This window comes from Lucilia sericata, unplaced genomic scaffold (genome assembly GCF_015586225.1).
Source record: "Lucilia sericata isolate MDLA Ls3-8-SP2 unplaced genomic scaffold, ASM1558622v1 Contig000094F_arrow, whole genome shotgun sequence".
In the NCBI taxonomy this organism is placed as follows: domain Eukaryota; kingdom Metazoa; phylum Arthropoda; class Insecta; order Diptera; family Calliphoridae; genus Lucilia; species Lucilia sericata.
In genome coordinates this window covers 721,176-743,957 of record NW_023994126.1, presented here as the reverse complement: position 1 = coordinate 743,957, position 22,782 = coordinate 721,176, and the positions used below count along the sequence as shown (strand labels likewise).

The 22,782-nt window shown below is 30.2% G+C and overlaps 1 protein-coding gene across 1 annotated transcript in view; it reads right to left on the bottom strand.

Moving 5' to 3' along the window:
- Window positions 1-22,782, bottom strand: part of LOC119599869 — a 277,552-nt gene that overhangs the window by 22,393 nt on the left and 232,377 nt on the right. The window contains exon 6 of the mRNA XM_037949780.1: window positions 2,490-2,583. Within this exon, the coding sequence (XP_037805708.1) occupies window positions 2,490-2,583 (94 nt within the window). The remainder of the gene's footprint in view (window positions 1-2,489; window positions 2,584-22,782) is intronic.

Here is a 22,782-nt window from a genome sequence, read left to right as displayed (position 1 = left end):
TGAACCTGTTTACAAAATTATCATTGATATTATTTTTTCTCAAAAAAACAGTAGATTTTAGTATAACCGGTTCAAATGGAACCTGTTGTGAGATTTAAAAATAGGGAACCTGTTCAAAAAATTATTCTAGGTATTACTTTTTTATACAAAAAACAACCGATTGTAGTGAAACCGGTTGTAGAGTAACCGGGTCTAGTGAAACCTTTTGAAGAATTGATAAAGTAGGATCCTGTTTACAAAATTATCGTGGACGTTACTTTTTTTGCCAAAAAAAATTGATTCTAGTAGAACTGCTTCTAGAGGAACCGGTACTAGTATAACTTCCGGTAGAATTGATAAATTTGGACCCTGTTCGCAATATAATTCATGGCACGCATTATTTTTTTGTCAAAAAAATATGTAATCGATCCTAGTGGAAATGATTCTAAAAGAACCGGTTCTAGAGGTACCTGTTATAAAATTGATAAACCAAAAACTTCTCTACCAAATTTTATGTTGATCGGTCTATAATTGACCCTACCCCCATATAAGGTCCCTTTCAGAATATGAGTTTAACGCCCATTACTGGCTTAAAAATACGAGTATAGTGATGAAATTCGACACACATAAATTTCAATGAAGCCAAAATCTCTCTATCAAACTTTATGTGGATCGGTCCATAATTGACCCTACTCCCCATCTAAGGTGCCCTTCAAACAATTACTTAAACGATCATTACTGGCTTAAAAATACAGAATACAGAAAAGCCATGAAATTCGACACACATATTTTTTATACGAGTTAAAACCTCTCTACCAAATGTATTGAGGATCGGTCCATAAGAAAATTACTTTAACGATCTTTGCTGACTTAAAAATACGTGAACAGTTATGGAATTTTATATAAGAAACATTTATAGGAACGTAAATCTTCCTACCGAATTTCATGCGGAAAGTGTCGGGAAGTGATATTCGATGTAAAGATGTTTTGTATGAACCAAAGTTGGTCTAAAAAATTTATGAAAAACGGTCAATTATCTCTCACATATGGTCCTCTTCAGTTAATTTGATGAGTAATATCACCCTGATGTTTATAGGGTAGCATTTCTTTTAAGGCATACGATTCGGCACAGCCGAATATAACACTCTCACTTGTTCGTTCTACAAAAGATACTTTTTGAATTTTTTATAATATTGAACCTAGAAACATGAAATTTAGCATATACGGCCCGGGTAAAGTGAGAACCTATAAAAGGGGACTGTTTGGTACTTTATCGTTTTTCAAAAGGAATTTTTTGAATTTAATATTGGCCCTAGAGACAAAAAATTAAGTATGTAGGGCCCGTAGTAAGTCATAACTTATAAAATTTTCGTTCTTCAAAAGGTACTTTGAATTTTCTACAATATGGAAACTAGAAACATGAAATTAAACATGTAGGACCCGGAGTTAGTAACAACTTATAAATGGGTATTTTTTGGTACTTTTTCGTTAACCTATAAAAGGGAATATTTTGGAAATTTTTCGTTCTTAAAAAGGTACTTTGAATTTTCTACAATATTGAAACTAATAATATGAAATTAAACATGTAGGATCCGGACTTAGTGACAACCTATAAATGGGGATTTTTTTCTACTTTTTCGTTGTTCAAAAGATACTTTTTAAATTTTCTATAATATTGAACCTACAGACATAAAATTAAGTATGTAGAGCCCGGAGTAAATGAAAACCTATAAATAGGGATTTTTTGGTACGTTTGTGTTCTTCAAAAGGTACTTTTTGAATTTTCTATAATATTGAACCAAGAAACATGAAATTATATATGTAGGTCCCGGATTAGGTGAGAACCTATAAAAGGGAATTTTTTTTGCCTCTTTTCTGATCTTCAAAAAGTACTTTTTGAATTTTCTATAATATTTAACATAGAAACATGATCCTGGAAACAAAGGATCAAAATATAAATTAGGTATTTATAGTGAGAACATGTAAAAAGGGACTTTTTGGTACTTTTAAGTTAATACAAATCTGGAGGAGACGAGATTGTTCTATGAATGGTACACTCTTTGGTTTTTATGCAACTTTTGATACTTTTTACAACTGGTATTTTTTGTAATAATTTTTTCTACTGGCTATTCTATTTAACACATCATGGTGAAGGGTATATAAGATTCGGTACATCCGAATATAAAACTCTTACTTGTTTATGCTAGCATTGTTAATGCTTTGGTAAATGCTTTGATAAATTCAAATAAAATTCTAAAACTGAAAAAACCGTGTCGGTAAAATATATAAAATTTCGATTATTTTTTGCTTTTACACAAAAAATTCTTATATACAATTGAAAGCGTCTCCATTTCTTATGATACCAAAATGTTCTATCATTACTTTAGAAGAAATCTGGAAAAAACATAAAAATCCCAAAAATGGAGCTTTTTTATATAGCACATAGCTTTATTGACGTCAGGACATCAGCATCCGCAACTTCCTTTTTGGGCCACCCTACCATATATAACAGTTACTTACAATTGGATATTTTGTTTGCAAGGATGATATGTTATACAAAACTGAACTGTCCCAGAAGCCTCGTCGTGAATGTTCAACACGAATCTAAAAAAATATAAAAATGAATACAAGAGTATTAATCCTTTCACACACAAAACTAAACCGATGGACTTTTTATGGATGATTTAAATACCTCGGGAAACCGATTTGCCATACACTGCCTCAAAAAAAAAAAAAAACATTTTGTAATATTTTCTAAAATATTTATCCGATTTAATAAGTTTTCTAATTGTACAATTTTTAAATAATACCAGCAAAAATCTGGTAATGACTTCTTGTACTTACTCAACAACATACTTTTCAATTACAACTACTTACCATCTGCATTACTTAGAAGTACTCTAGTAATGACTTTAATTGCGTGTTAAGAATTGTATTTTACAAAGAAGAAAACGAAATTAAATTTGTATATGAAAACCTTTATTTGTGGCGCAATAAAATAGCTAAGCAATGATGCCATGTGTAGATCATTTGACTAAGACCACTTTTAGCTGAGGGAACACCAACGTGCGACATGAGTCATGCGACAAGTTTGACCACTTTTAGCTAAGGGGACACCAACGTGCGACACGAGCCATGCAACACGAGTTTGTAGGCAAAGGGGGTAAAGACGAAAGGGAAGTAGCAAAAGACGCACGAATCGTAATTTGAGGGGTTTTTTAGTATATTTTTTGTTAAGCGTTCGTATTTTTGGCAGTTGCTTTATTTTTATTCTGCACTCAAAGAGTGCAGATCGTGTGCGATCACTCGAATGCATGATTCAGTGTTGCCACTTGCAATATTTTGAATTTTATTTACATTACATTTAATCCAAAAATAATAAATATGTTAAATATTTGCTTGTTAAATTTTTGTTATTTTTATATAAAATATAAATAATCAAATAAATAACTATAAAAATAACAATATTTCTCAACTAAACTCATATTTTAATAATCAATTGGCCGTTATTTCACCAAATTTGTATAAATTATTGAAGTATATTTGTTAACCATATTTAACACAACCAGAGATGGGGTAGTGCACTAATTTTTAACTATCACTAATAATTAGTGGTAGGTCAAAAATTATTCACTACTTTTGTTTAGGTTTAGTGATGAATTGAATAATATAAGCCTCACTCAATAATAGTGATAGTGATATTTAAAATTTTTAACTAAAAATATTTTAAAAATAGTTAAAATATTTGTTTTTACAGCCTAGTGAAATAATTCTTTCTACACTAAATTATTAGTTCAAAAAATATTCCTGCACTATTTTTTTTTCTACGGTGAAATGTTTCAATCAATTGAAAGTTTAAGTTAATAGGTCAGTCTAGAAATGGTTCAAGTCAACCAAAAACTCATTGGACGAATATTATTAATGAATAAAGCTTTCATTATTTACAACATTTCCAAGCTATTGCTTAAAAAATATCCAATAACCACATCATTTTGCAACTGGCTATCTAAATCTGTATTTTCTTTTTTAATAGATGTATCTTTACAAAAATTTAATCATTTATTGTCTTACAAATTCTTTAATTTTCATTTTTAAAAAAATAGTGCAAAGAAAATTATTGCAGCCTTTTGTTAGTTACTGTTCAAATTAAAGTTAACTATTTGAGTGTAGTGCTTTTTTCCACACTACCACTCAATTGAGTTATAGTTAAAAAAATAAAATTATCACTAAAAAAATATTAGTGCTAAAAATATAAGCTTCACTATCACTAAGCTGCTGAAAATTTGTGAAAAATATATTTTTTGAAATAATATTTAGTGCTAGTGAAATATTGATTTAACTAAAAAAAAGTGCACTACCCCCATCTCTGAACACAACATTTAATAAACAAATATTTAAAAAATAAACATATATATTACCATAGCAGAAATATAGAAGGTAGTCTCAATCAAAAAAATTTAATTTAAATAAGGTTTTTTGACGTTTTTTCTTATTTTAAACTTTATATACAGAGTTGCCACGTGTTAAAAATAATAATGGATTTCAAGACATTTTTTACAAAAAATGTGTAATTAATTTATCTAAATATTATTATATCATTCACTTTTAAAGAAATTATCTGAACAAACCATAGGCTCTTTTGGCAAATTTTCTTCGTTGGTTTTGCATCTTTCAAGCCACTGTTGACGTTTACCCGGTAATATAGGGACTTTAAAAAATCTTACATTGGTATTTCGTATTTTCGCAGTTCGGGAAAATGCAGCTCATATTTATTCTTTCTTTCTATTAATTTTAAAAATTAGTTTTCAAAGATTTTAATATAAATGTGATTTTATTCAAAAGAACTATTTTTATAATATTTTCTAACAGAATTGAAATTATTTTTATAAATTTTTTACATAAACTTCAAAGCATATATAGAAATTTCATTATAAAATGGGAAAAATTAAACTGTATATGGTATCACTAATTTAACTAAAACTTCAAAATCCTTAAGCATGTCAGATAGAGAATTTAAAAAAATAATGAGAGATTGACACTACCTTCTATATTTCTGCTATGTATATTACTAAACAAAATAATAGAAAAAACATTTAAGAATCATAAATATGGTAACACTAACAAAAAATGTCGCACGCCTTTTGAGTCTCCATCTAAACGTACATTTAAAAAAGAATGGAGAAAAAATCCTGCGACATGTCCCCTCAGCTAAAAATGCTCTAACAAACCGAAGTCCCTGGTGCGTATTTTGGCTATTTTTATTAAAACAAAGCAACTTACTCAATAACATCTTTGTAAGAGAAATTGTAAGTACTTCTTTAAGCGAGCGTGGATGTACTTGGCTGCAATGTCATGAAGAAGTCGTGAAAAGATGTTTTATTAGCTTTTTAACTCATTACTTTTCAATGTAACTTTTTCCTGGGATACTCTATATCTTTATAACCTTCACTTTTGTGAGAGGATACGTAAAACATTGTCATTCCGTTTGTAATTCCTACAATATAATTTTCTGATACCATAAAGTATATACACTATCGGACAAAATAAAGTGCAAAAGTTCTCATTAAAAAAATGTGTTAAATGATTATTAAAGAATGGAATAACACAGTGAGACAAAATAAACGAAAATTTATGTACCTGAGAAGTGATACTATTTTTCTGAAAGGTGGATTCGAGTAGAACAATAATATATTTTTGAAATTTGCCAAACACCTCTAAAATCTTGAGTTACGGGTAAAAAACCGGATTTTCGTACCTTTATACGAACATAGTTGAATCTGAACCGATTTTAAGTTTCTCCACGGATTTGGAAAGCAAGAGCTGAGGCCTTTATATTAACATATATAACGTTTAAGTAACCTGGAGAGATATGTGTGAATTTCACCAGCAAACATATTTTTTGTTTTAGTTGTTCACCGTTGTCCAAGTTTGCAGATGTTTTTTAAAAGTATTTTATATAGGAAGCGTACTGTTTATTAACTGATTAGAAACCCATGTAAATTCATGAGAAAAACGCAACTTTGTTTTTAAAAATCCAAACTGATTTTCCGAAAGATACTTTATATTGGCGATAGGGCTAAATATGGGCCGATCCTCATACAATTTGGTGGAAACATTTTATGTAAACATAAATCCTTACACCAAATTTTTCGAAGATCAGCCCATATTTAACCCTATCCCCAGCATCCTTCAGAAAATTAGTTTATGAACAATTTTGTATTAAGAAAAAGATCAATAACGTCGTTAATTGCTAACGAATTTTTTAAAACAAAGTTGCGTTTTTCTCATGAATAGACATGGGTTTCTTATCAATTAATAAATAGTACGGTTCCTATATAAAATACTGTCAAAAAACATCTCCAAACTTGGACAACGGTGCAAAACTAAAATAAAAAATATTTTTGCTGATGAAATTCACACATATCTTTACTTAAACGTTATATATGTTATTATAAAGGCCTCTGCTTTCTAAATCCGTGGAGAAACTTAAAATCGGTTAAGATTTAACTAAGTTACTGGCATATAAGTAGCTAAAGGTACGAAAAACCGGTTTTTTACCCTAACTCAAGATTTAGGAGGCTCTTGACAGAAATAAAAGAGGTTTGCGTTGAACAAAATACAGTTTAAAATATTTAGTTTATTTCTATAAAAAGGGTAACAGTTAATTTCACAAATAAAGACAAATATAAATGTATTCTCTTACCGCAGTTTTGCACTTCTTTCTTTGGCTTTTAAAACGACATTAAACATTTTATCTTTAACTCACACAAAAATGCATGCAAAAAACAAGAAGAAAAAGGAATGCAAAAACGCGGTTCAAAACAGATTATTATAAACAAGGATGACACAATTAATAAAACAGTGATGAGGCTATTATGAAACATTACAGGGCGTTCCGTAACACCCTCGCCCCCATGGAGCGACCAGCTTCACCAACATCTAAGTCTGTCAGCTCTTTGTAGAACGCGGGACGCAGGTTTTACATCAGCTCGACGCACCACACCATCAGCACCAGCAAACACATGAATTACTATACCACGTCGCCATTGACTCCTGGGAAGTTTTGGATCACATATAAATACTATGTCGCCATCTTTTAATGGAGTTGTTCTTTCACACCATTTAACTCTTCTTGTTAATGTTGGCAAATACTCGAGTACTCAACGTTCCAAAATCTGTAACGAAGACTCCTTGCAATACGCCACTGTTTTTTAAGACTACAGAACTTACTATCTGCCTCATCAGCTGGTGGAGTTTGGGCCACAATTTAATAACAAACAAGGAAGTGGTTTGGCGTGAGGGGTTCTTCTTCGTCTGGGATTATTGGCAAATGAGTTAATGGGCGTGAATTGACAATGTTTTCTGCTTCTATTAAAAGGGACTGCAAAACATGTTCTTTAAGCGAAACGTTTTTTAAAGATTTCCGGAGCACTTTCTTAACGCACTGGACCATTCTTTCCCATTTTCCGCAAAGAGTGCCACCCATCTTTTTTCAGGACGCCTGCCAATAGCTACAGTCAAAGGTCCAAGATAGTCCAGACCAGTGTATTTAAATGGTCTGACGTATGGCTCGTGTCGGTCAATAGGAAGTGGACCCATAATTGGTATACGTGGGGTAGCCTTACTATACCTGCATAACATGCAACTTGAAATAACTTTCCGTAGCAGACGTCTAAGTATTAAACGATTAACATCAGACTTGTCTGCACATTGTCGAAAGGGAATTTCAGTGTTACGACAATTATGAGACTAATCTGCACATTGGCGGAGGACAATTTGCTTTTTTATTTCTATATTATTTTTTAGACATAAAGGAGAATAGTCCGTACATTTTCTGAAGTAAAATATAAAATGACTTAAGAATTATATCCGATAAATCTGCACATAATCTGAAGAGAATTGCTTTTGTAACTTCGTCAGACAATTAAGAGAATAATATAAATTTCCTTTAGATATTTAACAGAATAGTCTGCACATTTTCTGATATTTTTTTCTCGGTCATTTTTCCATTTTCTCGGTCTCGGTTTCCATTTTCAGTACTTTAGTAAGAAAACTTTGCGACAACTCTGCACATTATCTGAAGGAAATTTTTGTTTTTTTTTTTTTAAATAAAAATCATCATATATATTGAAATTCGTCAACTGTACAACTGCCCACTGAAAGATTGTCAGACATGGTATCAGACATTTGCCCGACTTCAATCAGATTTGTCGGAATTTACATCAGATTTCAGATTACGAAATCTGATGTAAATTCGTGGGGAAATTCTGAAGCAATTTTCGACAAATCTGATTGAAGTAGGGCAAATGTTTAAAATTAAAAAAATTAAAATTATTATATACGAAAATAGAGTACATTATATACATCTATTTAAAATTATAAAATTAAACCATAAAAAATTATGTAATTTTTTGCTAATTTTTGAGTTTAAAGAAATTTAAACAATAATCATCACATATGTAGATGTTGTCGGCCCCGACAAGGACTCTAAAATACTTACGACGGTACCCAAAGCGTCATGAGCAAGTACTGGTAATGTTGAGGAGCCAAATCCTAAAATCGAGGAATTTGGGAAGGTGTAGATTAAACAGTCTCATATTCCAATGCCAGATAAGGACACCGCAGTTCCATCAATAGTACCCACTGCATCAATAACCACTTCTGTCTACCCGGAGGATTCAAGTCCAAAGAGAGAGGAGGTGAAAACCAACTCGCTGGAAGACAGTTTAATGGATGACCATGATTGAGGTTATCCAAATAAACCTCCATCGGAGCGAGACGGCTAACAACGCTCTGATGTCTAAAATTAACACAGGTAAAATACATATAGCTTTAATCCAGGAACCTTCGCAACAAGGTTTCTGGATTAAATCACGTAAATTTTCAACTTTTTTACGCTGATAAAGGGTCTCGCCCGAGAACATGTATCTTATGTCAGAAGAACTTATGTTTTCTCCTCTCAACAGGATTATCCAAATCGGATGCAACCGTACTGAAGCAAGGTAGTGACAACATATATCTCGCTTCCGTTTACCTGCCTTTCGATTCTCCGACACTACCACCAATGTCGGATCTGATGAAACTGTTTGAAGAGGAACAAAGGAAAAATAAGAAAATTGTAATAGATTGTGATGCAAATTCTCACCATGTAGCTTGCGCAGGGGACAAGCCCTTATGGATTTCCTTAATACTAAAGACTTGATCACATTGAACTTAGGTAATAAAGCTACCTTTTTCAATAGAATCAGAGAAGAAGTATTAAATATAACTATATGTTCAGAAGAGCTTATAAACGAAATTCATGATTAGAGAGTTTCGGACGAGCACTAGTTTTCTGACCATCGGTACATAAGTTGAATCGTTCGAGGACAGCTGCCCTCTGCGAGAGCGGAGATTTGCCCAGGAGAAACCCTGGGTTACCGGGGAGATCCGGAACCTTGGGAAGACTCTTCGCAAACTATTTAACCGGATACGTCTTAGAAAGACGCCAGCGTACTGGGATGAGTATCGTAATAAACTTGGTGAATATATGAAAATCGTTCGAAAAGCCAAACGAGACTCCTGAAAACTTTTCTGTGTAGATAGCGTAAATGACGTATCGAAGATAAAAAAGTTCCTAACCAAAACTCATGTTCAGCCGGAATCTATGATCGATGACATGGGCAGGAGGATGGAGGATATGGAGGAGACAATGAAACTCCTAATAAACTCTCATTTTCCACCCGGTATATTGGAGGAAGGGGAGGCTAATACGGAAATAGTTATTACATCTGACATGGTTAAAGGGGCAATCAAGAGCTTCGCTCTCTATAAAGCTGCAGGGCGGGATGGCATTTTCCCTGCACTCTTACAAATGGAGGCGGGACTGGTTTCCGTACATCTGTCTCAGATATTAAAATTGACATATGAAGCATGGATGCGAATAAGGGCGTAAAGACCACCTTTTCAAAATCGCGTTTTTCGCATAATTATATTAAACTAACCTTTTTACATCTATTCATAAAAAAATAAATTGAAAAATATAAATTTTTCGCTAAAATAGATAGTTTTAAAAGCACGATTTTTAAATACTATTTATTTTTTTGGGTAAAAAATATTAGCAATTTAATGTATTTTTCTGTAAAAAATCGTATAAATTTTAATTCTAATTGCACCAAATTTGCAGAATGGTTGGAAAACATTTCAAATTTATTAATTTTTTAATTATATTGCAAAAAAGATTATTATTGAATGAATTATTTAAGTATGAAAGTGTGGACAAGAAGAAGGGCGTATATCCATAACTATAGTTATATTTTAAAAAATTATTATATCTTGTTATTTTCGGATTATTTTAGTTAAAGAGGTCCTATCCAATTTGATAATGAACTAAGATAATAATGTGGTTCGCTGATTTTGACAATAACGCAATAAGGTGCGATTTAAAGATTTTTTTAAGAAAGATTTTTCTAAGTACAATTTTTACTATGCTATTGTTATTATACTATTTTTATATGCATATTACTATAATTGATTGATTAATATACCAAAAAAATCTGAAGTATATAAAAATAACATTTATTTATATATACTTTTAACTAAAATATATGGATATATGCCCTTATTCCATTTTAGCAAAATTTCAAGTATTAATTTTGGCAAGTTGTGACTCGAATTTTTTACTGAGTTTTAGCACAGGGATAGATGTGAGTTATATTTATGCATATATGTGAAAAAAGTAGGAAAAAATGCCGATTTTAAAGTTTTATGATGTTTTTATCGTCTCCTGTAAAATTTCCCAAATGGTTTATACGCCCTTATTCGGCTCCATGCTTCATATACCCCTATTAAATAGCTGGATGCAAGGGTAATATTTATACCCAAACCAGGAAAACCTACCTATCGACCGATAAGTCTTACATCCTTACTACTTAAAATCTTGGAACGAATGGTCGATAGTATGGTTAAAAGCAGTATACCAGACAAAGACCTTAAATATAAGCAGCATGCTTATGTAAAGGGACGATCGGTGGAAACCGCTTTAAACGAAGTTGTCCACTACATAGGTGCCTCCTTTGATAGCAAACTGTATATACTGGCAGTATGCATTAACATCAAAGGCGCCTTCAATAACGTGCACATTGATACTCTTATCCAATCCCTAGACCAGTACCCCGTTTCTGTAACTTTGAGTGAGAAGTTCTCACATCGAGAAGTGTGAAACAAAAAATTCCATCGTTTCTCGATTTGTGAGTAAAAAGTGTTTCTGTAACTTCAAGTGAGAAGAGGCTGCACGAATTACGTTTTTATTGGAAATTTCCAATAAAACAGCTGTCAAAAACATAAAAATTAAAAGAAGAAAACAAAAATTGCTGAACAAATTTATAAACGAAGAATAAATAAACAAAAAATATAGAAATTAAATGAAAATTGTTCGAAAAATTATCCCACTAAATTTGCCCTTGGCAAATTCTAAGTTTATGTCCACGTACTTTTTTAGCATTTGCTTCTGTATATCCGAAATTCCTCCTATTTTCTAAAAATTAGTGAACAATATTTATTTTAATCTTAAATAATTATAAATATAACATTAATTTTTCATTGTTTCATAGTGGACATAATTCATGTTTAAATTAAATTTTATTTACTTAAAAATTTCCTTTCCGCACCGTTTTAAAATGTAAGTTTTTTTGACAGTTCATGTGAGAAACTTCTCACAAAATTTTCTTACAGAAACGCTTTTACTCACAAATTTCCAATAACTTAAGTCAAAAAACATAAATGACAGATAGTTCTCACAAAATTTTCTTACAGAAACACTTGCATGTGAGAAATGATATTTTGTTTCAATTCACATTGTTTTTTCTTCAATTTCACTGTTTCATGCGAGAAACTTCTCGATGCGAGAGTTACAGAAACGAGGCACAGTTTTTTGTTGACCGGGTGCTCCGAAACTGGATCAACCACATGCTAAGGAACAGATGGATAAGCTGCGAGATGTACGATATAACTATCAGGAGAAATTATATTTACGAAGAAAATTTTATATTGCTGGAAAACTGACATTTGCCTCCATGCAACCCCGTCATTAGTTTTTTTTTCCTGGACATTATTTTCTACCCTCAGGCGGAAGTCGGAGAAAAATTCTAACGAAAAAAAATAATTAAATTCAGTTTCTTAATAAGTGTATGTTTAAATGTTCAATGTATGTTCAAATTTGTAATTACAAAAAAACATAATTTATTATTTTTATTTTTATAATTAAAAAAATTTTAAAAGCAAATATAGTCCAAAATTCTCCTACAATTCGTTACATAAATTATTCATCAACACATTCAATATCAAAATGTTGCCACAAATTGCCTATCTGAGAACTACACCGCTTAAACCCATTTCCCCCCAATGTAAAATTTTATTCATATTAATTTTAAAATGCTGTATCACGGTATTACAAGAATTTATAAAATTCATTTAAAATACATTTTGTAGCTTGGACTATTTGCTAATTAGTAATACGCCGAAAGTTATATATCCAGAGTTGCCATAGTGTATTTTTAAGTAATTTTTTTAAACCGATTTTAAACTAGGATTAGAACATAAGCAATAATAAAGCATAATTAGTTTCAGGGGTAATTAATTCTTCGATTATTCTAAAATAAAACTAAAGTTTTTTGAAAATATATCATAATCATTGAGAAAATCTTTGCAGAAAAATTATTTGTATAGAGTTATATTACCTCACGGGACATTTTAGAGCAGCGTTGCGCGTTCATATTGTTCAAATTACGAAGATTTTCGGCAATTCACACGTACACTACCCGATCGTAAACAAAACTCATAGCAAGAGCGTAAAAATACAAAAAATTATCTCCAGTTGCTTAACAGCATTCAACAATGTAGGTTGATGTCGCTTTGTTTCAAAAATTGCAAAAACAATTTGTAAAAACAACAACACAATTTGTAAACAAGAGAATTACTTGCAAAAAACTCGTACACTCCAAAACAATTTCACTAATGCATAAGAATGAAAACACATAAAAACAGTATTTTTAATACTTTTTTTACACATTTTAAATAAAAAACATTATCTTTGTGAAGAAATATATATTTTTCTTTTCTTTGAATATGTTTTATCTGTAAAATTTACTATTTTCCTTGTTATGAAATTTGATCATAACAAGCGCAATTAGGCAATATTTTTTCTAAGTGTTTTTTTTAGTATTTTCTCACCACTACAATAACAGTTTCTTCGCGTCTCTCTTTCTGCGCTTGGCTGTTTTAGAGCCTCCTCAGCTCTTCGACACACGTAATTTGTATCCTTTCCCTTTAAAAGTAATAATATATCGCACATTGGGGCAAAGGTACTTAAAACATGGCGATAATCATGGCATAATAAACTACAAGGTTTTGATATAAGTGTTTGGTATCAATGAAAAGAGAATTAAAATAAAAATGTTGTTTGTGAATAAGGGGGTTAATCTTTTTGGTAATTACCTCTTAAAATTGTTCGATTGGTTATTACATTTCTATATATTTGTAATACAGGAAATTCTCTTTTCATTGATACCAAACAGTTATATCAAAACCTTGTTGTTTATTTATCGCCATGTTTTAAGTACCTTTGCCCCAACATGCGATTTATTAATACTTTTAAATTACGTGTGTAGAAGAGCTGAGGAGGCTCTAAATACGTCCTTGAGCTGGGCTATACCGAGAGGCCTCAATGTTAACCTGGAAAAAACGGAAATCCTTCTTTCCACAAGAAAGACAAAAATTTCTACGTATACTGAACCTTGCTTCCTGGGCAAGAAGATACCAGTGACAGACAAAGTTAAGTACTTAAATGTAATCTTCGACTGGAAAATGGAGACAGCACATAGAGCATAGGATCAACAAGGCACATCAGTGCTGGGCGATATGTAGGAGAACTATAGACATGAAATGGGGTCTTGGTCCTACTATGACAAATTAGCTTTATAAAAGTGTAATTAGACCAATTCTAACTTATGCTTCAATAATCTGGTGGACTGCTTTTGACAAAAAGTGCAATATCAAACCACTACAGGGAGTTCTGCGTACATGCTGCTTGGGTATAAGTGGTGCCATGTTTATTACTTCAACCAGTGTGACCAGGTCTCAAAAAATGTTGCGGCTAAATCCCATCCAAAATAATGCTAGAAAAAATGCTAAAATTTTTTAAGTGTTTTTATGAACAATTCATATTAATTTGTAACTGAAATTCATTGTAATTTATATCAAGTAAGAAAGTATATTCTGCCGTTGTTGACCATATGAGTATAAAATTTGATTTATTTTTCGTAATAAAGCATTTATGTTGAATTGAACCTTGGTTCCGATATATTTAAACTAATTTTCTGAGAAAGGCTTTATACATTTGTATATGTACGGGGGCTAGGTAAAATAAAGGACGGACTTTAACCATTTTTAAAAGGTTTTGTCATTGGATCAAAAAGCATACGTGCTTATTGTTTTGAAAATTTCAACCTCTACCAGACGGTTAGACTTACATGGCTTAATCGATTCAGAAAATGATTCTTAACCGATTAGTATACTCAAACGTAGTATAGTGGAGTAGGGTAAAAAATTAAGTTCCGTGGCAAAGAATATAAAGAAATTGGGGCTTGTCAGTTGGTACGTAAAGGAGTTGTCATTCGGTACCTAACTCTAAGTATGTATTGGTAGAATTTTTGTATTAGTATTGGGGCTCCAACCACTTTCACCACACTTTCCAAACATACATACTTGCATAAAATCGTACATAAAAATTTTAGGAAAAATAAATAACATTTAAATTTCTACATTCGCAGATTTTTTAATTTATTTTGCCCACATCTAATCAGTAAACATTTAATAAATATATTTTTCGGACTTAAAATCTCTTTTTTTTTTGCAAAAAAATAAGTTTATTTTAAATAATTTTTTCATTTTCAATACCAAAATATACAACTTTGTTTTGTCAATTTTAATTTCAACACACAAAAATTAATTGTCAAAAAAATTAAAAAAATATTTTTTTAGTTTGTGAAAAATAAAAATATTTCGGATTGTTAAATGCGATAAAATTGTATAAAAAATTAAAAAATAGTTATGTGTTTGTGAAAAAACGTCTTTCAAGTCCTATTATCCCGGTATTTTCGCGAAAAAGTTTTGAAGTATTGTGAGAGAATTGAGTTCTCACAAGTGTGTTGAATTTACACAGAACTCGTCTGTGAAGAGAAGGAAATGTTATTGTTGTAAAACAATGTCATAGTCCAACTTCTTATTATTCTTTGTTCCGTGGTATTAAGATAAACAGAAATGCTAAAAATTATTTCAAAATTTTTGTAAATTTAGCAATATGTAATGTCTCTAACTTTAAAATATTTCTGAATGCAAAAATTACATTAAAACTCTATTAATTACACTACCTATATGTGTTTTCGGAAGGAAAAGTATAATATTTCTAGTTTTACTTTTTTTTATATAAACAATTTTATTTGTCTTCCTCAAAACACTTTAAAAATGGTTTTCATGTCACAAAAATATTGAAAATTCCGTTGAAATAATTTTAAATCTCGGTGAATAGATGTCAGGTTTATAACTCATACTTCCAAGATTTTTTCGAAAAAATATATATGAGAATGTATGAAATGAATTGAGAGATATATTCAAATCCGTAAGTTTGTAATTCTGGAATAAATTGTCAATAATATTTTCGAAATTTGTGTATTTTTTTTAATTAAAAAAAAAAACGTGACAAAATTACTAAAAATTTGGTAAAAATAAAAAGAACAGAAAGTAGGATGAGAAAGTCTTAATTATATATTATTGATTTTTTTCAATACTTATTTTCAATAAATTAACAAGAACTCCTGAAGGATGATACAAATTAAAACCTCTTTATTTCGTATAGGAAAAAATAAAATTTGTTAATTAACCGTCATACATAGCCTTTTCCAAAATTATATGTTTCATTCCATGAGCAAACAAAAAGTATTAGTTTGTAAAATAGCGTACTGAACGTATTTGTAAAAATATATGAAATCTCTTGAATTATTTATATCACCTCGAATTTAAAAAAGCTTTGGGTTCCAGAAAAATATTTTAGAATACAACATTTTAAAGTATTCACTTGTATTGGCGTAATTTTAAGTTATTTATCTTTATGAATCTTCTTGCATTATTTTGAATTACAGTGTAAATTATTACATTTCTCATATTTCTTGTTGCTTGTATTTGGGTAGACATTTAATTCTGATTTTTTCCGGTTAAACCTATTTCCAATATAAATCTTTTTTGCAAAAATTTGTCTTTTTTTGTTTATATACTAAAATTGCAAAAAAAGCTAAAAATGCTAGAAATATTTTATAAAAATGCTAAATAAAATGCCAAATGCTAAATTAAAATTTTACAGCTAAATCAAAATAAAAAATGCTAAATATAGCTGCAAAAATGCCAAAATGGTCACACTGACTTCAACCTACTAGATATTCCACCCATTGAAACATATTTAAGATATGATGTAGGGCTTACTGCCGAACGGCTCTTTACTTTAGGCGAACTGGCCAAAAGCGGTTATAGGGCACGTCATCAATGTATACAGGTTATACACAATCATCGGACGGGCCTGATCGTATACCAGACACAGAATATGTCGGAAACTTTGAAACACTGATCCCAGATAGAATGTCTTAGTCACAGGCCCTATAATGGCCTCGGTGTATTTCTTCGGATCTTATCTAGTATACATCCTCCTATCAACCTAACCTAACCTAGACAACAGGCTAATATGATGTCTTTTGAGTGACATCTTTCCCTGGTTTTGGTATCATAACAATCTCGGATAATTTCCATTAGATAGGAAAATATCCAATACGTAGCATCGAGTTGAATGTGGACAAAATAATTCTCAGTGTTAAATTGGGCAGCTTACTTATCATAGTGGTAGTAATTTTAATTATACCAGGTGATTTTCCTGCCTTTAGACCTTTGATTGTCGCCTTCACGACAGAGAAGTAGAGAACCGGAATTTTATTGGGCGTGGGATCACATTATTTATAATGTTAGCACTAATGGAAGAATCTGTATAATTTTGAGTAAACAAATTCTCCAAACGATTGGCGAATGCTTCAATTTTTTCTGACGTATTATTATTATATATTTTATTTTTTATAAGTTTAACCTTTATGTTTGGAGATCCCGATTGTTGCCATTGGCTTCTGAGTGTTCTCTTTTCTCTAATAAGAACTTCAATGTTCCTAGGACATTGCTTCTAACAATTGCCTACCTTTGGGAGTAAAGAGGCAAGAGCACCAAAATGTATGTTTTGCATTAAAATCACCAGCTGCTATAAATCTTGGACCAAGAGTTGTAAGTAAAATTAAATGTGTTAAAGTCATTTCCATATAGTAGGGATATAGGCGAAACTGAAGGGGTTGTTAAACAAAATTTGTTATTCTCTTCACACAGACGAGTTCTGAGAGAATAAAACACACTTGAGAGAACTAAACTCACTCACAAAACTTCAAAGTTTCTTCGCGAAATTGCGAGGATATTTGTTCTTATCACTTAAACTTAATATTTATTATTTTTTGCGACACTTTTATTGTATTTAAAACCCGGAAAATAATTTATATTTTACAAACGAAAAAAAAATATTTTTTATTCTTTGACATTTCATTTTAATTTAAACTCAAACAAGAAAAGTTGTAAATTTTCGTATTGAAAATGAAAAAAGTATTTCACATACTTTTTTTTCTTTTTCTATTAGTACAGAAAAAATATCAAAAAGACGTGAAAAAAATTAATTAACTATTATATTCATTCACTAGTATATAAAATCCCAGTAATAACATACAAAAAATAACGTATCAGAAATACATTTACTATTTAGTACCTTTTGAACAACGGTGTTTATTTCTGTGCTTCTACTAATACATTCTCACCAGTTAGGTTTTTGACAGGGGACTTAGGTCTTTGACAATCACTTTCGCCTATATGCTACTATATGGTCATTTCTAATAAGTACTATATTCCATTCATAATTGTGAGTTTTAAATAAGTTATTTTATTATTATTAAGTTAATATAAAATTACACTGTGTGACAAAATAAACGAAAATATTAATAAATACCAAGGTTGACAATCAAAACGAATAACGGTATCGGTAACGGTAAGTAAGAGTATTATATTCGACGAATTTTATAGTACCGTCAGCAAATCATCATAATATAGGATCCTACAATAGAACTATCCTCACAGAATTTGGAAAAGTAATTTATGAGTGCCCATTCTGAATTTCCGAATAGTGCCCTTCATTGGATATTAAAGATAAATTACGTAATTACCGAAGTCTTCTGAATTTTATAGAGTGAATACTTTAAATAGTGTTTAAAAGTGTCATTTACAAAAAACTGATTCTCTGGAAGATGGCGCGGTCAATTACACTAGACAACAATGAAAATTCCTTTTAAATAAAAATTGCTGATTCCTATGTATTTCCACCCGTTGAGTTCAAAAATTGTTATGAAAATTCCCGGTTAACTCTAGTTTCCGAGATATTGTGGTTTTTGTAAAAACGTTATTTAAGACATTTTTTGGTATTTATTAATTCTCATTAGAGTATAATCATGGTAACAGTTATTGGAGTATACCTTGGATGTCCTGCAGCGAAGTTGAAAAATTGTACTTTTTTTGTTTTATCCTTATAACTTATAATTTAAGGTAAACGAATTTGATTTCTTTTTACAACATAGTACCAACACATAACAATAACATTTTTAAATAAAAATTGGAAACTCGTTAAAAATTTAGTGAAATATTTTGAAATAAATTCGTGATTTTTGGTTAATGTGTTTTTTTTACTTTTAACTTTCTTCTTAAATCATGATACATAAAACGTATATACAAATATGAAACTTTGCAAGCAATAAGATCCTCTCAAATATCATGACAAGCTCTTATAAACATCAACAACTATATTTTTCAAAAGAAAGGACATCGCATTTATCCAATTAACTATCGGTATCGAATTGTTGTCATTAGTATTTCGCAGACAACATTTTTTGGCACAAAAACAAAAGAATAGCGAAAACTTACGACATACAACGTTACGGCACGCGTTTTTAACGAATTTCCAATTTTAACCAAAAAATGGTATTACTGGTTTCTGATGGTACTGCTTTATGGAAAAACTCAAACGAATTTAGCCTAAATTATTGTTATATGGATAAAAAAGCTCAATTTTCAATTTCCCTGCAAGGCAATCTAGTTATATTGCAATAACTGTCATCATGATTATATTCTTTAGAAAGATAATTTTGTGTAGATTTCCATGTTGTTAAAAAAAACTTTGGAATTTTGGTCCAGTTCTGCAAAATTAAGTAAAAACTTCCAAAAAGTGGCGTAAACAATGTCTGTACGAAAATCGCAATATCTAAGCGATTTTTGAACTCAGCGGGTGGAAATACGTAGAAATTAAATATTTTTATTTAAAAGGCACGCAAAAAGTTCGATTTTGTTGACTTGTGTTATGGGCTGATATTGCCTATGTTCAATAACACGCTAATTGAATCAACTGAAATTTCTAAATGCTCTTCCGTTTGGGCTGATGATGTTTTACAGATCATCTTAAAACGAACCCAGAATATATACATGGTACACTTTTGTGGGTCTATGACATCTTCTTCTTTATTATGTAATTAAAAAAAAAAAAATAAACACATACCCTCCATAATGTTTCATGTTTTGGTAATGATCTGTAGTTTTTTAATACATTTTATTGAATTTGAATACCGGTATTTATACCGATAATTATTGGTTTATAAACTTACTTCGGTATCGGTATTAATACCGGTATTCAATTTTAAACGGTATTTAATCAGAACTACAAACTACACAAACTCAAGTACATTTTTGGCATATGTAGATTTGCCCCAAGCATTATTTACACACATATCATCACCTAAAACGCAAACGGCCCTATCTAACATATTAAAATTTTACAGGAGAAGCAAAAAACTATTTAAATTGAAAAGTTTGTTTCTATCAACACGATTTATTTGTAGTAAATAAATAAATTGTTTAATAGTGAAACCTATCATTTGTTATGATAGTTGACAATGGTGTATATAAAAATGAATAAATTTGACTTTTTACCTTTAATTTAAAAATGTTTTTGTAGATAGGGCCTTTTCTTTTTTGTCAAGAAAGGGAATGCAATTAAAAAATTATAATTTAATAATTTACATTTTATTTGGCCCACGAAACCTACAATTATTTTAATTCTTTGATGCGTGCCAGTTATACATTAAAGTATTAAAAAACTTGCAAATGCTGATAATTTTGACGTATTTTGAGCATCGTGCATATATGCCTTTGCAAAATGTGTTTAGATAAAAGTGACGTCTCTATACTTTACAAGGACATTTTAAATGCATTTATGACCCAAATCCATTGTGTTTAACATCATCTTCATTTCTATTCATTAAATGTTTGTATAAGTCGTTGTTTGATATATAAAACCACAAAAATAAAAAAAAAAATAAAATGGAATTTTGCAAAATTTTTAAAAAGTTGATAAAATTTTTGCATTCGAATATTTCTGCATGCTCCTCCGATTTTATATTTCAAAATAAAAAAAATCAGTTTACGCAATAATTCAAATTATTTCCTATATATGTAAGTGCGAGTGTGCCGCTCCATAAACTGATATTTTAAAAAAATTACGTTCAAGTTTTCTAACTTTTGTTATTCAGGGCACATCAACGAGATATATACCAAAATGTATATAATTACATCAGCTACCCACTGTTATCTCAATTTCTGTATTTTATAAGAGTCAAAAAAACTGTAAAAAAATTAAAAATTGAAAAAAAAACATGGTGACAAATTTCAACAGCCAAGTTCTAATAGGTAAAGCGATGTAACTCGGAGCTTACTAAAGGCATTAAATTCACAGTTCTTTCACAAAGAGTTTAAGTGATATTTTATGCTGACAATGCATAAAATGAACGAGAAAATTACAGTTCTCTCGATAAAATTAAACATAATGTTAACATTTCATCAAAGCAGTCATTCTTTTTTTTAAACCATGCAATTGAAACAGAGGGCGAAGTCGACTTAAAATTGTCGGCGGCGGCGGCTGAGCCAAAATAATTCGGCGGCGGCATAAAGTCGGCTCAGAGCCGAACGTTTTTTAGGAAATTTAAACTCTTAAATTTATGTTCAAAAATAATGTAAATATCAAAATTTAAAGACTGGGAGGATCTTTTGCTTAAAATATTAATAATAAATGATTTTTAAAAAAGGCTCAAAAGTTTCAAGATTTAGTCTACTTTAATTCTCATTTAAACTCTCTGGAATCTTAATGAAGAAATTGTGGAGCCATATAAGGGAACAAATAAAAAAATATTTAAATTAACAAGACATACATTTACATATCTTTTAAATATTTGTTTTTTTTTTGCAAAATATAATTAATATAAAAAAATTTTAGCACAATAGTTCCGGAACAACTTATTGCAACCAATTACAAAAAATAAGAAAAACATTAAAATTAATTAAAAAAAAATATATTCATCGAAATAAATATATGCATTAATGTGATCACGTTCATATAAAAAATATAACAACGATATACATATCGGGAGTATTGAAATTTATAAAATATCGCTTGTTACATATATCCTTTGTAAAAATCTTATACGTTTTCAAAATATAATTTGGCCAATAATAATTCATAATGTTACAGAATCAAAAATAATTGATCTTACAGTCTATAGCCAAGTTAATAAAAACATTAAAAAATTTGAGTCGACTTAAGCCGAGTGTTTCGGCGGCGGCTCAAGCAACTAAATATAGTTCGGCGTCGACTAAGCGCCGATTCGAAGCCGGTCCACTTCGCCCTCTGAATTGAAACCTCTCTGATATATTAAATATTATGAATGTACGGGAATATTTAATAGATGTGATATATCTACTTTTATACGAACTGGAGATTTATAGACTAGGTCTGTAGAAGAAACACAATTTTCAGACGATAAATTATCAATGAGATATGTAAGGGAGTCCGCGAAATTAAATAAATTCCTCAAGGCGTTCGAGAAGAAAAACGGTGGGAACCCCTGGTCTACAAAACCCTTATTGAAAACAGAAAAAAATAATATCACTGCAAAATACAAAAACAAAACTGCAACAGAGAAGTAACATGTTTTTGTATTTTCTCTTGTTGTTTAGCTTTTTGTTGTTTTTTTCTTCCTTCTTGTGTTTTCTATTGTTTTAATTCAAGTACAAGTTTGTATGATAGACAGTGTGACCATTTTGGCATTTTTGCAGCTAGATTTAGCATTTTTTATTTTGAATTAGCTGTAAAATTTTAATTTAGCATTTGGCATTTTATTTAGCATTTTTATAAAATATTTTTAGCATTTTTAGCTTTTTTTGCAATTTTAGTATATAAACAAAAAAAAAACAAATTTTTGCAGAAAAGATTTATATTGGAAATAGGTTTAACCGGAAAAAATCAGAATTAAATGTTTACCCAAACACAAGCAACAAGAAATATGAGAAATGTAATAATTTATACTGTAATTCAAAATAATGCAAAAAGATTCATGAAGATAAGTAACTTAAAATTACACCAATACAAGTGAATACTTTAAAATGTTGTATTCTAGAATATTTTTCTGGAACCCAATGCTTTTTTAAATTCGAGGTGATAGAAATAATTCCAGAGATTTCATATATTTTTACAAATACGTTCAGTACGCTATTTTACAAACTAATACTTTTTGTTTGCTCATGGAATGAAACATATAATTTTGG